Below are 16,988 nucleotides of genomic sequence, written 5' to 3'. Positions count from 1 at the left end.
ACCGTAAACCTGGCGGAAGAGCTCCATTTTGTAGGCTCTGTGGAATGATGAAAGATGCTTGATCTTGCCTGATTTAGGAAGCTAAGCAGGGTCTGGCCTGGGAGACTGCCTGGGAATGCTGGGTGTTGTAGGTAATTGTCCTCCGTGGAGTCAAATTTGAAAGCGCAATCTTTGGGAACCAACAAAAGGACATTGGGTGGGGTACAGTGAAATGATTTCACATTCCTTGTGTGTGTTTTTTAAAAAATGTTTTTTTTTTTATTCCGAAGGCAAAATTTAAAATAAAGTACGCGTTATAAAGAAAAGGCAACATTTGACTTGGAGAAAAAGACAACACATTTGAGGAAGAAACAGAAAAGTCAGAACGGCTGCTGCTGTCAGAAGAGCGAGTCACAAACATGCTACGAAAAGCCAGTCCATTTCATATTTGTTTGTTTGTTTGTTTTCTCCAGATGGTTGAAAAGCATTTCAGTGTACGACACAGAGGCAGTTAGAAAACAGTGCAATCCTTCCTTCACAAGAGACAGGACGAGTCTGGAAAAAGTGTTGCAGGGGCCGCAAATGCTCACCTTTGATGACGTCTTCCGCAAAGAAGAAATCGTAAGCTGTAGTCAGCAAAAACAACCGGGCTACCGGATGCCCCCCAAATGCGTCTTGGGCCATGCAGAAATGCACCAAACCCGTTAAAAACACATGCACACAAAAACAGGTTTTCTTTTCAGTGGCATGGCTTCGGGGGCTAGATCAGCTTTTTACTGTAAACGGTTTCATTGCCCATTTTTGCTTAGCTTGGAACATGCAACAAAGCTGTCATCTTTGGAAGTTAAAAACACAAGGAAGGACAAACAATTTTGTTAGAACACTTTTGCGCGAGAGGCCTTGGCTGCCTTTTTTTGGGGTCACTTCTTTTTTCCAGTGTATTGGAGCAGCCAGTATATGGTGGATCAAAGCCTAAAGTGCACAAACTTGATTTGCCTGTGAGACTTACAGTGTTGGTGACTTCAGCATGGGAATTTGTTACCGTGTATACTTGCATGCAAATCTCCAATGGCACTCTAAGGTGCTGACATTTAAATCATAGGACATGGGTGTTTTTTTTTAACCTTTTCAGCCAATGGCAGTCATGGTATTCACTCAGGAAAGATGGCTGGGATTGGACACACAGGGTGGGATCCAACCAGTTTTTCCACTGATGAAAAGGACAATGCCTATGATGGGAATGTGAGGACCTGCATGTACAAAAGCCATATTGGATGGGGGGATTGAAAACCCTGACTGCTGTGGGCTGAGAAGTCTACATGGATGTGACTTAGGACTTCATCTAGGATGGGTGACACCAGCCCATAGAAGACCACCAGACGAAACTGCTTCCCGCCTCTCACAGGGACTGTTCAGATTTCATGCAGGAATCAGATCAGATTTTGGTACCCTCCCGCTATTAATCCGTGGCATATTCTGATGGGGAGAAACTTCCATTTTATCAATGAATTCCTCTTCAGGCAAAATTTGGGAGGCAACTCATACATCCAAATTTTCAGCCACTGTAGTGCTTTTCTTCAGACTAGAGAAATGCTTTTGGAATTACTCTGTGGCCAAAAATAATAGGAGACCGAATGCTCACGCAAAGTTTTTATGAGAAACTCTTGAGATGAATCTGACAGAAATTTTGTATCCTGCTTATCAATCTATCTTCCCTCAGGAACCAGAATAATTTGCAGCAATGACACATTTCTCCACATATGTGTAGCTCTGAAGAACTTATGCCAAAAGGGACCCATTCATTTCCTCCGTGGTCAAATGTCATACTGTATTTTTGGGTGCAGTTGCTAGGACTATGCCCATGTAATGACATGCTAATGACAGGTACATGCCATTTGTGCATTAGACAAGTATTCTAATTCTGTCTTGGCTTAAGCTCCATGAAATGGCATTCTGTACCCTGGACTATTTGAAACTCTATTCTTTATGCATATATCTCCAAGATATGGGCCATACCATGTTATGCAGAACTACACCCTTCTAAGTTCACTGAAGTCAACAGAGCTTAGAATAACAGCTTCGGATAGGAGATGGGTAGACAGCCTGTAGACGAGCAGGGACAGGTTGTCCAATACCAGCACTATCAGTGCCTGCCCACAGAACTAAGTGAGAGACTGTAGCTTTATGGTACCAGAACCTTATTTATTCTGTACATCATCTGACCCCTGCTTAATCTAGCAGCTCCTGTATTACCCCCTCACCATTTCTAGGGGTGGTGCTGAAGCACAGTGCAATGACAAGTAATTCTTTCCTTTGACAAGTTAGACAGAGCAAGGTCTCTCATGAGAAATGTATCCTCGACAAATAAAAGCCCAACAATGGGCACTCAGCATTTTGTTGTACGTGTGGCTCTGGGCCTTAACACACATCATCGATGCTGTTCAATAAGTTGATTTGCAAAGAACACACAATGCCTTTTTTGGGAAGGAGAGGGTTTCTTAGGAAACTGCAGAAGTATACATGGTAACATGCAGCGTGTGTCTAAAAACATGGCACCAAAGCAAATACTATAAAAAATGGGCAGGATTTGCCAAGGTGAAGTGATCTGAGAAATGAATCTATGCTTCACATTTCTTTGAACGGTGGGAAGAAAAATAATCTGAAGATGCCATTAAAACAAGGAGCAAAACAACATTGCATCTCTTCAAAATCTCAAAAGGACTTAATGTTCCTGGTATTTGGTTAGACACACACACGCACACACACAAATTTGTTTTTTTAAAAAAACCCAACCAAGCTCCATGACTATGAATACTCAAATAAATGTAATATTCCTTATGCTGACCATTTTTCCCCCTTAAAATAGTTTTCCACATATTTCAAGTTATCAAAAATACATATTGTTGAAAATTATATTCATTTAGTATTTTATGTAAGAGTCATACCTCTTCCCAAGATGCACCTGTGAAGAGGCATGCAAAATAGAACAGCATTTTAAAACTGTTTTTTTTTAGAGACGTATACATGAAAATATTGTTTGGGAAGCAAAATCCCCAGATGACACTTAACGCAGTATTCATTGTTCATCTGTATATGTACAGAATTCTTAAGCACACAAAATTGTGCATTTTAAAGGTACCAAAGTTGAAACTTTTAAAACTTACACTCAGTTGCATGGATAGCAACAAATTACAAGGAGAATCAGAACAAGGACAACCAATAAATAGCTAAATTGCTATGTACAAAGAAGGCCAGACGGCATTCAGTGGGGGCTGTCCCAAGACAGACCCACAAGTGATTTTACTGCACAATCTGAAAGGTGGGCTCCAGGATCCAATACCACAGAAGATAACATGGCATGTCATTCAAGAGCTTTATCCTGGAATCTTTGGGGACATGCACAGGGTCCTGGGTGCACTTCAAACAACAGGGTGGCTCACAGCCAACCCCCTGACTATTGCCTTCTCAAGCAACTGTGGGTTGCTTCTGCAATCAGGCTACTTCTTATTTCACAGGAGGTGCTTGGTTTTCCTTAAAAGGAGTTCTCTCCTGCAGACTATACATTTTCATGAAATGGGCTGCCAGTTACTTAGATCACATTTTTGAAGGATTTTGAAGGATACGATTATGTCAGCACAGCTTCTCCCATTGAACACAGTCCCATCACACATTATGGATTATATAGGTTGAGTCACGTGTGATTTCCAAGTTCCCCTCAATTCCTGGGTGGGGTGCCTGATTCAGATCATGTCTCTGGTATACATGGAGAAAGAGCCTCTTCAGGTTTCCACTGCATTCCATTTTACTCACCTAAAAAAATCCTGAGTAGGCACTATTTGGGGGAAATGTTCTGAATAATGCATCACTAAAACGATTTTGCATCATGAAAATGGCAGAGGTTTGTTCTCTATGCACGGCCCAGTTGCAATCCGAATCAGGCACCACACACAGGAGAATTCAGGAGAACACGAAAGTCATTTGAAGCCATTATGATCAAGATGCAGATTAAGTCCCAGGTCCCCAGAGCTGTGTACTCCGTAACATGTAAAGAGAAAACCTCCCCAAAAAGGATACAAATGGAATGAGCTTATACAACGTAAGAATGCCCAGATGAACCTTGCAGATGTTTTACATCTTGCCATGAGAGATTGTGAATGTATTCTGTCATGATATGTCCCTTTGTTTACACTGTATTGCACTGGGTCTTTCTATGCCCCCCTCCCGTCCCATATTGTACTTCTTTTAACATGCAGATAAAGGCGTTGTCGTTGTTAGCATTCTTGATCAACCCTGCGGATGCAGAAGAAGAAGGAGAGTTGGTTCTTATATGCCGCTTTTCCCTACCCGAAGGAGGCTCAAAGCGGCTTACAGTCGCCTTCCCATTCCTCTCCCCACAACAGACAACCTGTGGGGTGGGTGAGGCTGAGAGAGCCCTGATATCACTGCCCGGTCAGAACAGTTTTATCAGTGCCGTGGTGAGCCCAAGGTCACCCAGATGGTTGCATGTGGGGGAGTGGGGAATCGAACCCGGCATGCCAGATTAGAAGTCTGCACTCCTAACCACTACACCAAACTGTACCAAGTGGCGGGGGAGGGCTAATTCACCGACTGTTCATACAACTATATTCCTTGCACTGAAGGAGAAGTATGTTGGTGCTTCACCTTTTGTACCAATCTGGAAATAGTACCAGGAGCAGGTGGGTCAGCAGAAGCCATCTCTAGAACTTCTTATGAAGCCTGTCTCCCTCTTTGAAAAAAATGTGGGTTTAGACTGATTAGTCTTCAACGGGTCTAGACTAGTTAGTCTTAAATGCCTACTCTAAGGCACAAAGAGAAAGAGTTCAAGGGACTGGTGCCAGAAATAAGAAGGCTCTTGCCTTGGGGTGAAGGGCATACCAGACAAGTTTTATTTGAGGGGGAGTTTCAGGAGTTCAATGTTGAAACTCACTGACCTCGATTTACTCCCTCTTTCTCAGCCTAATTTATCTCACATGGCTGTCGAGAGGATAAAATGGAGGGGACCAGGAAAAAAAAAGAACAAGCACACTATACCAAGCACCTTGAAGGAAGGCCAGGATAAACAGATAATACATTGTTATTATGTTCCCACAAGCTGAACAGTACTAGTCCTGACTCCACAGCCATGCCCTGGCAGTTGTGCAAATCACAGCCAGCAAAGGTACAGCCAAAGGGTACAAATTACCTAGGTACGTGCCCGTTTATATCAGTGAGTCTACCACAGCAGAGATCCATTAAAAGATTGAGAACCATGGAGAAGAATTAATTTCCCATAATGCACCATAGTCGGAAGTCACGTTCACCCCACTTATATATACTCTGGAGGCCAAATATGACCAGCGAATGGTAACAGTATTTTATAGATGAATTCAGCCACTGAAAAATGCTGTGAGGGGCATTTCAGCACTGGTTGTTTCAGCACCAGCTATTCCAGCACTTAAAAAGGCATGGGGGAGTCTCCTTGGCCCACTATGCCTCGTTCCTGAACCTCCTCACCACATTTTAAAATGGCTGACTTCATCTCTAAAATGGTGTCAGCATCCACGGGTCCAGCCTGGGGATGGCATAACATCTAGCTTAGCCTAAGCAAATCTGACATGGTATTTCTTTTCTCCAGCCCTAAAGCTGGAAAATCCTTCTTTATGGTGCGGTAGCCCATTCCCACCACAATAGAGAATCCAAAATCATTAGTGATGGGCCACTGCTGTTTAGCAGCCAAGAAGCCCATGAAAAGCCAACGTTTCGAATACTGATTGGCAGAAGGCATAGTGTCACTTCACCCCAGAACAAGCATGATCCTGGGTGCATTTCTGTGGCATGGTTCTTGGCACACTGTGAGGGACCCCACCTGGCCTTTTTAAAAAACAAGAGGGCAGGGTTAGTTTTTAAGTTCATAACCATGTTTCTCGGTGCTGGGCCAGCACTGGGAAGATGCACTTTTCTAACGCTGCATCAGTGAAAATATGAGCAAATGCATTCCGTTTTTATTTTTATCGCATGGAATGCCCCAAACAAGGAATGACCAAAAGATATGCCCCGGTAGCTGTGGACAAACATGCAAAGGGCCTGTTCCAAAAATATATCTTGCTGATGGTGAAGTTCAACTCCTTAAAGAAATTCTGAATTAAGAACCTTAGAAGAACTTTCCAAACTCTGTAGCATCTCCCCCCTCCCCCCCGGCAATACACTATGTCCTTGTTGCTGGTAAGGCTGCATTGGATTTCTTAAAAATTTGTACATAACAGTCATGAGCCGTGTGTTTAAAAAGAGTTGACCAGCAACTTAGTGCATGTGTGTGGTGTGCGTATGTGGTGGGACTGGAACACATGGGACACAAAGATGCACCGTTTCTTTCCAAAACATTTCTTTTAAAATACCCTAAGCGTAAACTTTTGGGATAAAACATTCCATTCCCTATATACACGACAAGCTCCCCCTTTTCTCCCTCCCTGCCACTTTGAATCTTTCATTGGCTCTATTTAAAAATATTTACATTTCAGCAATGAAGTAGTAATTTATAGCTGTCTGTGTGGGTGCCCTGGCCATATGCATGCAGGCGAGACCCAATCACTAATGAATGTTTAGTAGTTAATTCAGAAGGCGAACAGAGGAGAGGGGTGTTTTACTGGACATGGTTTCTTGGACCAGCTTTTCAGTAAGTGGGCCTTGCAAGCAATGCACATGAGGGGTGCAAGTTTTGAAATTTAGGCTCACAATTAATGTGGGAGCTCTCAAGATCCAGAGATAATTTATGGCTCAGATCCAGAGTAAGCCAAAGTATACTTGATTTAAACCAGATCAGTCCCCTATGCTTTGGTGCAATTAATTCGGTTTAAAGCTGAGCACACTGATTTAACTCCTTGTAGGTGGATAGTGCAGGGTTTACTCAAGTCTAAGACAAATGAAATCTGTAGTCTTCGACTGGAATAACTGTCCACAGAGTTGCACAGTGCTTTGACTCCTTGCATATCTTTCTCAGCTCCTGTTATGCGTATCCCTAATTCCCCTGTGAATCCCAGACTTCTTTAGACAGAGTGTCCAGTATTCTTCCACAGTCAGGGAGACATCTCTTAGCAGCAACTGGAGGGGAAGCAAACGCTCCCAAATATTTGAGCTTTCCTGACATTTATCATTCTTCCATTTGTCATTTGAATTCCGAACATGCATTCTGAACATGAAAAGTCATCAAAATGTGACATATCTTGACTAGTTCAGTTTTGGCAGACATCAAATATGAAATCTCAACAGCTGCCAAATACTATCAAATATGAAAAACCATTGCAAATTAACAATTAAACACAGTCCAGAATCAACTGTCCGCTTATACTCTAGAAATATAAATATTTAAGCACTTGGTGAATATTCAGTAGCCTCTGGAGAACAACTGGAGAATATTTCACATTAACACCTGCAGAAAAATATAGGGGGGGGGAGCCCCCCCCCTCTAGCAGCCAATTTATATGACTGAGATGTTTCCTAATGATTTGGGACCAATTTGGAACATCTCCTACCAAACACAGCTTTTTGTTGGCACTGTCCAGCTTATCTGTTAAATAGCTCTTCTGTGGTTTTGTAATGGTTAGAAAAACCTACAAAACCTTTTTGACCAGAAATGAGTACAGAAAATATAAATCAGTATACCCACATATCTGTTATATATTGGGGAGGGGGACCCTGATCTTTTAAGATGTATGTGATGACTATAAGGTTCAGCAAGTCACAAATATCTGTATTTCTAAGAACAAAATCAAAAAATTCTTACTGGATGGGGACAGGAGGAGCACCCCTTTTGCACGAGTGTGGCTTTAAAAGGTAATAGTTTGAAATGCTAGTTTTTAGTGCCAAAATGTGTATCTAGACAAGTTTCTTTTCAATTTAGTACAGTTAATCAAGATTTGCTGTTTCTTGTTGTTGTTGTTGTTATTTGAATACATTTCATGGGTTGCTTCATGGTCAAAATGTGCTGCAAAACAAAGAGTTAAAAGTCCAATTTTTCTACTGCAGAATAGCTCAATGCAGTTCACCTTATCTTCTGAGGTCCAATCTGGGGACATATGGAATTGGGGGAAGAGTTTGTGCAGTCATGTTCATACTTTCTCTTTGTGTGTGTGTGTGTGTGTGTGTGTGTGTGGGATTTCACATTACTATGTTTAGGCTGCTAACTTTGGGATTCACAGTTTCTAGAAGAATAAATACAACAAACTATAAGACCAAGATCACATTTTCAAAATGGCCCTAACCGAAATGCCACGAAGAATGCCCTAATTTAAGCCTCACCCTAACACCAGGCTGTACCCGCCAATCTCCATGTTTTATGAGCACAAGCCATTAAAGCTAATTGTATAATCACCTGATTTGAACAAACACAGCAGGGTTCCTACAGGAGAATTGCTAGCTGCTGATCCAGAGGCCTAGCTATGTTAAAAATGCATACAGGTTGGCTTCCACAAAAGAATGTTGGGTGTTATAGACTGGTGATCTGCAGAAAACTCTTGGTGGATCCCTATTCTCCCCCATCCCCTGAACTGAAATTCCCCAGGTTTCCCGAGGAAAGGAAATGCCTGTAGATGAGACCTTCTTTTCCCTTTTTCTCCCCAGGACAATCAGGTTCCCATCTGGCTCCAGTTTCTGCCCACCAACCAAGTGGGCATCAGAGGACAAAGGCCATAATTACCTGGTCTCCTGCCAAAATTGGGCAAATGTGAACTCTAACTTGAAGGCAAATGAAGGTTGTTCGGATTGAATGCAGTCTATCTTGAGTAGGCTTCTCTGAATTAGCTTTGTTTGCCCCTAGTGCCCAAATCACACTAATATTAGGAAGAACAGCTATAGAACAAGACCCAAGTCACCACAACAGCTCTTGGACTGGGCTTACAAAATGCCAGTGAACTGGCACTTTAAGAACTTATGTTACTGGGAGTCTTTTAGAGAACTATTTCAGGACGAACCCTTCCTCACGAACCCTTTTCTATAAAGAAGATGTTTGCTGCAGAACAATCAGCTCAGCTCTATTAATATCAAAGAAGAATCTTTAACAGTCAGGGTCAGGTTTCTGTATTTGCATCACAGAAACCTACAGATAAGATCTAAATCTTCAGTTGGCGTGGACAAGAACTAGGAACACCGAATGCAAAGGTTGCTTTTGGAAAGAAAACACAAGGAACCGTGACCCTCTGTCTGTCGTGGAGGGCAGGCTTGAGGAGCAGAGTTACTGTGCCGCATACGCCCCTAAAGATTGCTACTGAATACTTCAGTGAAGCTAGAGTTGGATGGATCGACTGGAACCATTTCCTGCCCTGTGGGACTGTGTAAATCCTCGTTTTCCACCCCCTGATTACGCAATGCCCAGGACTGACCATCTTCAGTGGACAGCGAGTTCTTGTAAGGCTCAACGAATATCCTGCGGACATTTGGCCTCAGCTCCTGATATTTGCCTTTCCCTTCTTCTGGCAGGCTTGAAGCATGAGGTAAGAAAGCGCTGCGGGGACAATCGATTGAAATGCTGATCTGCTCACCAGAAGCAGACTCTTGTGAGAACTCCATGGCTTGCGTGAGGTGTGGCGTGTACACCCCCTCAGAGAGAGAGATAGACTGGCTCTCACTATGCACGCGCAACCAGCGGTGGTGCCGGCTGAAGTAGCTGTAGTGCTGATGCTTCCCATGTTTTTTCTTGCCCAAGAAGTTCAAGGTTTGCCTTGAGCCAGGAGTCTTTTCAGTGCTTTTGGGTGAAAGCCTTCCGATGGACAAACTTTGCATGGACTCAGTGGATTGGTCAACTTCATTCTCTAAAGAGCCGCCTCCTCCTCCTCTTGGGTTTTGCTTTGGTGTCAGGCAAGGTTTGATGTCAAGGACCTGGAGAACATCTGGGGCGCTGCCACTCAGGCAGCTCACTGCTTGCTGGGATATGTCCTGTGAGGAGGAATAAACCAAATCCAGCTCTCTAGGACTCAAGGCATCACTAGAGTCGTAGTCACTGTCAGTTGGGAGGAATACTTCAGAGCAGCCTTCTTCATCCGAGTACGGCTGGGAATCTGCAGTCAAAGGATAAGACCCATTAACTTTGAACAGGCTTAAATGAAGGTTAAACTGATTGACCAAGACATGGTTCCAGGTTAAGCAGGGTCCAGAGTGCCTATGGGTGCCCTAACTACCTCTGACCACACCACCAGGACCCCAGCACCTACCTACCTTCCTTCCTTCCTTCCTTCCTTCCTTCCTTCCTTCCTTCCTTCCTTCCTTCCTTCCTTCCTTCCTGCCTGCCTGCCTGCCTGCCTGCCTGCCTGCCTGCGTCCTTCTTTCCCCTGCCTGTTTGTGAGCCTTTGCAATGGCTATACATCCTTTCCCCAATGATGCTGTGTATACAAATCAATGGGAACACCAACAATGTTCCTGCTAGGAGTGCCACCATTGCACACTTCCTGCACACCCTTCTTGGAAGTGTGTGGTTGGGGGTTCTGTTGCAGTGAGGCCTGCAAGAAACCATGGCAGCTGCCCTACCTCAGGTTATGCTGATACTGGCCCTGGACAAGCTGCACAGCTGAGCTGAGAGTCATGTGTGATCCAAAGCAAACTTACACCCTTCTAAGTCCAGTGATACCAATAGGCTTTGAAAGGCATAACACAGCTTTGGATGTAATTGCCGTATCTCAGTGGAAGGTCTCTGCCTTTGTTGCCTATTACATGAGGACACTGGGGATTTAAGACAATGCTCTTCATTGAAAGTTCATTCTCTGTTATTGGCAGACTGGGAAATTTGGAGTGTGACTGAGGAGGTGGAATGAATGCATCAGCTGTGTCATTTGCTGTAGCAGTTTTTCGAAGAGAGCATTTCCCCCATTCCCTTGCTTTCTTGTTCCGTAGTTGTGTTCTGCCACTGCTTCTAAATTCTGATTCAGTCTAGGAACACTTGCACAATTAATTCTATGACTGAGGTATGTTCGATTCAATACAGGTTCTGGTTTCTTCAGTAGCATTACAACTTCCACAGCCCTTTAGAGATGTGCACATGTGCATGGAGGAAATGCTGCATGTGTCCTGATGACTGTGTCAAGATTTCTTCTCTACATAGACACTCCTGCACCAGTTAAAACCTCACATAAAATAACGCACCTTGATACAACTGTATATACAAACACAGCTAGATTACTTCTTATTTGGTGCATCTTTTAAGCACATTAACACTGATAAAGGGTGTGTTGGGATACAGATTCATGGTATGAACTGAAAGTTGTGTTGATGGGGAGGAGGGCATGGGACATTTTTAATGCTTTAAGTTCCCACTTAATTCAGAACTCCAAAAACCCAAGGAGCGAGTTGGTGGGTGGGAATTTTAGCAGCACGCATGGCAAAAATTGTCCAATGCATTGATGGATAGTTATGCATTGCTTATATTAGAATTATGGCCCATATAACATTTTCTTTGAAATCTTAATGATCTATTACTCTTGGTATTAAGCTGGATCTCATGTTTTACTTTCCCTTAAAGTTAACGTCAACAGGTTGATATATTGCCAGCTAATATATCATCTGAAAAATGAAATGAATAGGTTGGTTTGGTTTTGTATAATTTGAATTAATCTAGATTGTGGAAATTCTATCTATCCATTAATCACTCCATATTTTAAATCCTGCCTTTATCCCAGCAGGGGTTCCCAGCACTGGTCTGGCAAATCCCTGGAATTTTGGGAGGTGGTGCCTGGGGAGACCAGACCTTAAGGATGATGTAATGTCACTTTCAGGTGATGCTGTAGGATATCTCCCCTAGTCTCTATGGTATTTATCATAATGACTAGGGAAAATTCCTAGAACTTCACTATGTGGAAGCCATTGTTTTCTTAATACTCAGTTTCTTTGGGGTAGCAAATTGGGGCCAGATGCTCCCTGCCCCAGGAAGGAAAATGGGACGTCTAATTCTAGCCCATCTGGAATGCAGGATGGATAACAACATATAAAACTTCAGTAAAATAACAGAATTATAAAAATAACTTTTAAAAACCCAACAAAATAAATGTCAATATGATAAGCATCTCAGGGTGACTACTATATCCCATTTCCCAAAGGCCCCCACATACTGTTTTGCCTGCCTAAATTGCCATCCCAAATAACTTGGACATACAGTCACTCCAGAAGGCCAGCAAGATGGGAATATGGTCGCTCCCTGGCCACCAGTGGGGGATGTAGGGTGGGAACTTTCTTCATCTCATCCAGGAGGCTGCTATATAGTGGCAGGGACTGAATCTTAGCCAGCAAGGAGTAGGGATGGGCACAAGCTACAAAAATGTGATTCTGTTCATGGACAAATATTCTTGATCCCCATAGGAAACACCTATGGGTATGAATAGTTTTAATAAATAGGTATTTGGGCTACTGATGCAGCATATGGCTTCAGCCTTCTTCCAGCCACAAGCAGCATAGGAGATTACTGGCAGACCTTCCTCAGCCCCTCTTGGGCCTGTGGTGTTGATGGTCCACAGAGACCATAGTTCACTGGTTTGTGTGTGTGTGTGTGTGTGTGTGGGTTGACAACATGTAGCTGGACATCTCCTGGGATTACAACTGATCTCCAGGCAACAGAGGAAAAGGGTGCTTTGGAATGTGGACTCTATGACATCAAACACTGCTGAGGTCCCTCCACTTCCTAAACCCTGCCTAGACTCCACACGCCCCCCCCCCCAAATCTCCTAAATGAAGCTGGCAACCCTAAGAAAAGCTTGTTCCATTGTGGAATTCTCTGGCACATAGCTGGGGAACTGAAAACAGATAATGGAAGATCTGCAGTTAGATGAATGTAAGTTTGAGTGGTGGATGGACACTCTCCCACACCCAAAATCAGTTTCATTTTTTGAAGTGTTCCTATTGAACACTCAAAAATGTTCAAGTTGAATGGTAGCATGCAGAGAGGTGGAAGATGGGAGGTAGGGATGGCAGCCTCTAGCTCATCCTCGGTCTACAGAGAACAGAGATCCTGGAGAAAATGGATGCTTAGGGGAATGGACTCAATGGCATGATGCTCCACTGAGGCCCCTGTCCTGTCCTCCTCAGGCTCCATCCCAAAATCTCCAGGAGTATTCCAACCTGGAGCTGACAACCATCCCCTCCTCTGCGAGTGGTCAAGGAGGACCTGGTAATCTTAAACCGAGCCTTGTTGAGCCTGTGGGTACATTGAAATTTTGAGCAAGGGTACCACCACAAAGTGGCTGTCATGGGGACATTTCCCTAGCAGAATTAATACACACTGCATTACCTCTCCTCCTTCTTCACCCCCTTTTCCTTCCTCTCAGTTGGGCCCAGATATGTCAAACACTGGAAAAATTAGTCTTATTACAATCCTGCACATTTTGGGATGCGTTTGGCCCCAACTTAAGTCTTTCTTCCTCCTCCCACAAAGAAAATACACACAACATCTGACCAAAATAGCATCAATCAGGCTTTCCTAGCATATGCATGTGCAGTGGAAGCCCCCTCCCCCATGGGGATCACAGGCAGTGGAAGTTCTTCCCTCTCAGTAGACAGACAAATTCCTTTCAGGTCAGATAAACTGCTGAGGTCCTAAAAAGGCAAAGGAGTAGCCTTTGGACTGGCTTCTCCTTTCCTTGGAAGGACTGGAGTCTAATTCCATGCAACAAGGAATGCATAGTGTTGTAGGGAGGGGTACTGCTGGCAAGGAGATAGGTTTACCAGTTGCCCACCCACGGAAGGTGATCTCCCAGCCCTGTGCTGCATCCCTCCACTTGCATGATTGAGGAGATGCCATGCCGTGGTGTCACTTCCAAGCAAGCACTCAAAACTGACATCACAGATTCCATGATGCTCTAGGAATTTCCCCAAATCTCTATGGTCCCCTCAAGAAATCCACTAGCCTTGTGGCATCACAGACACCATGATGTCACTTCTAGTTGCACATCTGGAAGTGACATCATAGTGCCAGTGCGTCCCCCTCTAGGCTTGGCACCTAGATGCCCCTGGGGGGTTGCCAGTGCAAGGAAGGCAACTGTAGTAGCAGGGGAACCAGATGCCAGGAAACACATGTACTGATGTATTTGTACTGATGGGCATCATGTAAGGGCTTGGTGCTGTTGCACAAACACAACTTTGCAGTTGCTAGGCAACTACAGCCTATGAACCTCATGTATTTCTAGGGTACAGTGGCTGGAGCGTCATACTTGGGGGTTGCTTAGATGCAAAAGGGATGGAAATGTCTTCCCTTACCACTCACGGCTTTTCTCCTGTGGGTCTCTGTCTCTGGTGAGGGTGGTGGGGATGGAAAACTATCGAGATGGGAGGATGTCGAACTTATCTTCTTTTGTAATTGTTCTTCCGACAGATCCACAATCTTCGCTATTGGCAAGCCGGCTGCTGGCTGCTTGTACCTGGCATACTGTAGGGCTTCGTTGATCCACCTCATTTCACGCCAAATCTCATCAATTTGCTGTGTGAGGAAGATGACATACAAAGCTTTAAAATACCTGGCTTTGTTGAAAGTTGCGCCTTTAAACAGGTCACCAGGCATATCACGAGGAAATGATGCCTGGCAGTTCCTTGACCCTGGGATCGGTAGTGTAGAGAAAGAAACCCATCATGAAAGGAGTCTGGCCTTCCCAGGATTGGATTGTAACCCAGGCATTACTAATGTACCTCAAACACCAATTTTCTAGCTCACCATGCCTTTGCTAAGTCAGATGCTGGGGAAAATTACAGCTAGGCTTTCTGGTAATGGGGCTAGTTAAGGTGATTTATCATTTTATAATGTCTACACAATCCGAGCAGCAATAGGCTCTATGTGGTACTGCCTGAGAAGAAACTGTTCCGATGTTGCAGCAGAACACAACAGCCTGTCTCCTCAAAAGAGGGGCTATCGATGTGGAGCTGCTACCTGTGTCCAATGACCAGTTGTGGGTGAAGGAAAGCCACTACAGGGGAGGGAGAACTTGGGACAGGGAAGCAGGTTTGTGGTAAGGGAAGGGGTGATTACCTTTTCCAATGCAACCCCCTCCCTCAGTTGCCTATTTCTCCATGAGGGTACAGACACACAGACGTGAGGCTAAACAAGTGTCGGCAACTTCATAAGAGAGAGATGTGACTCACTGTGTTTATGTGTGTGTGTGAAGTTACAGCAGAAAAGAGGCACATGGGGAAGCAGTTAAGTACCAAGTAGGGGGAAAAAAAGGAGGGGCAGTACCAATACATGTACCATACAGACCAAAAGAGGCACTAAGACCGTTTATGCACTGGAGGTTGCATGCTGGGCTGCAGACTGGAGTTTTAGTCATGGCAGGTTGCCCCACCTCTTCCTGCACCCACATGGAGGAACACTTGGCCTGGTGTACCTCATCCACCCACCCCCGATTTGTGTTCTTGCATGGAAGCTGGGGAAGTAAAGTACCCAGTGCATAAACGGTCTTAAGAGAGAACTATATATAATTAATGAAAGCTATTGTTTGTGATGCCAAATGGCCATATCTTATGAGTGACGTGTTCTGAGGTGTCTTTCTCAGTGGTATTATAAAAAAGGTGAAGCAAAAAAAGTGTAAGCTATCCTTCCTTCCACTCACAGGCTAGGTCCCAGTGGTGAAAAGAGCCCCTTCATTGAAGAGATGAGGTGAATAACAAGTGAAAAAAGGAGAGGTAATTAAACCTGGCTTCTTCATAATTTTGGTAGTGTCTCTGAAGAAGAGGCAGTCTGTACCTAGAATGTATTCAGACCTCAGGCACAGCAATCTGGATGGTTCTTATTAATGCCAACTCCACCTCCCCCAGCTCCTTTTGGAAAATGCCCCCCCCCCTCTGTATTTGACAGTGCTCCTCCCAATGCAGTTTTTAAAAACTAACGAAAGCCTTCTTTTTTTAAAATGTAGCTGCAGTTCTGCCTTCAGGAGTATATAGCTCTGGTGGATCGGAATCTGTGCTAGTTTCCTATTGACTTTTCAAGCGATGATCATGGCTGTTACAGCCTACATAGCCTGCATCTTGCGTCCCTCAGAGACCACTTCTTCTGTTTATACTCAGAATTTATTCCCTCATTCTTTTAGTTTACAGTGTCTATAGTCCATGCTTCTCAAGGGGATTCAAGGGCGCTCTGTTAATGATATCACTTGTGTGCCATTATGAGAATATTATGTAACTTCAGTGGCAAGTATGCAGGCATTCTCTGTAACTGTTTCAGTGTTTTGCAGTTCCCCTCCTTTGGAGATTTGGTGGGGATAAAGTCAGAGCGCTCTCGGCACAAAGAGAGAGGAATAAGATTCCAGATTTCCATCCCTGTAAAAGATAAATTTTACATATATAGTGAGAGAGCGCTCATGCACATATGATGATGTCCAGCAATGTATACAGGACAAGGGTTAGCCCATCAGTATGTTTGGGAAGCAAGACCTTCAGATCTCAAAAATAGTTCTCTTTCCTGTGGATGTTTAAAATTGGGCTCAACATGGTCTTCACGGAAATAGTCTCAAACTCCCTCATGCCCTTTCCTCATCCATTATCTTGTCTTCAGTAAATATACTAAAAGATCAGTTGAAAAAGAGAAGTTTCAGTTCTGTTGGGGAGCTTGTCTTTGGCCCATTATGCACGGGGGGAATAGCGCACATTCGGGGTGGAATGGCGGCGACTAAAATCACCAATAACGCACGGTGCTGGCTGCAACCGGCCGCAGATTCGGTGCATGCCACCGAAAAAGCTGCGAAAAAAAGCTGCAAAAAAATCCGGGGCGCAACCAGAAGCAGCGCCGAGGTTGCCGTGTGCATAATCAGTTACTCTGGGTTTTGCGTCCCATCCCGTCCCATGCATAAGCAGTTTGCTTTTCTTCTTCCCCTTCTGCATTTTCCATGTGACCCAAAATTGCCATTTCAGTGGCCGTGCATAATGGACCTTTCTGATGCACTCATTTTACCTGGCTAATTCAATCTCTGTTGGGCCTGGATTATTACTTTGCCATACCTGCACCTTTTCCCTTCCATTTATTAACCCAATTCGCCCAGATCTCAGCTTACAAA

General features: G+C 44.1%; 1 protein-coding gene across 4 annotated transcripts in view; it reads right to left on the bottom strand.

Annotated features, from left to right (window-relative positions):
- Positions 1–267: 267 nt before the first annotated feature.
- Positions 268–16,988, bottom strand: part of ANKFN1 (ankyrin repeat and fibronectin type III domain containing 1) — a 247,727-nt gene continuing 231,006 nt past the window's right edge. For all 4 annotated transcript variants that reach the window (XM_077328704.1, XM_077328707.1, XM_077328705.1 and 1 more), the window contains 2 exons: positions 14,206–14,425; positions 268–10,028 (listed from right to left, as the gene is read on the bottom strand). In XM_077328704.1, coding sequence (XP_077184819.1) covers positions 9,226–10,028; positions 14,206–14,425 — 1,023 coding nt within the window. In that variant the 3' untranslated portion in view covers positions 268–9,225. The remainder of the gene's footprint in view (positions 10,029–14,205; positions 14,426–16,988) is intronic.

The sequence above is a fragment of the Paroedura picta genome, chromosome 3, assembly GCF_049243985.1.
Source record: "Paroedura picta isolate Pp20150507F chromosome 3, Ppicta_v3.0, whole genome shotgun sequence".
In the NCBI taxonomy this organism is placed as follows: domain Eukaryota; kingdom Metazoa; phylum Chordata; class Lepidosauria; order Squamata; family Gekkonidae; genus Paroedura; species Paroedura picta.
The sequence above is the reverse complement of the archived record's forward strand: the minus strand, read 5'-3'. Positions and strand labels throughout refer to the sequence as shown.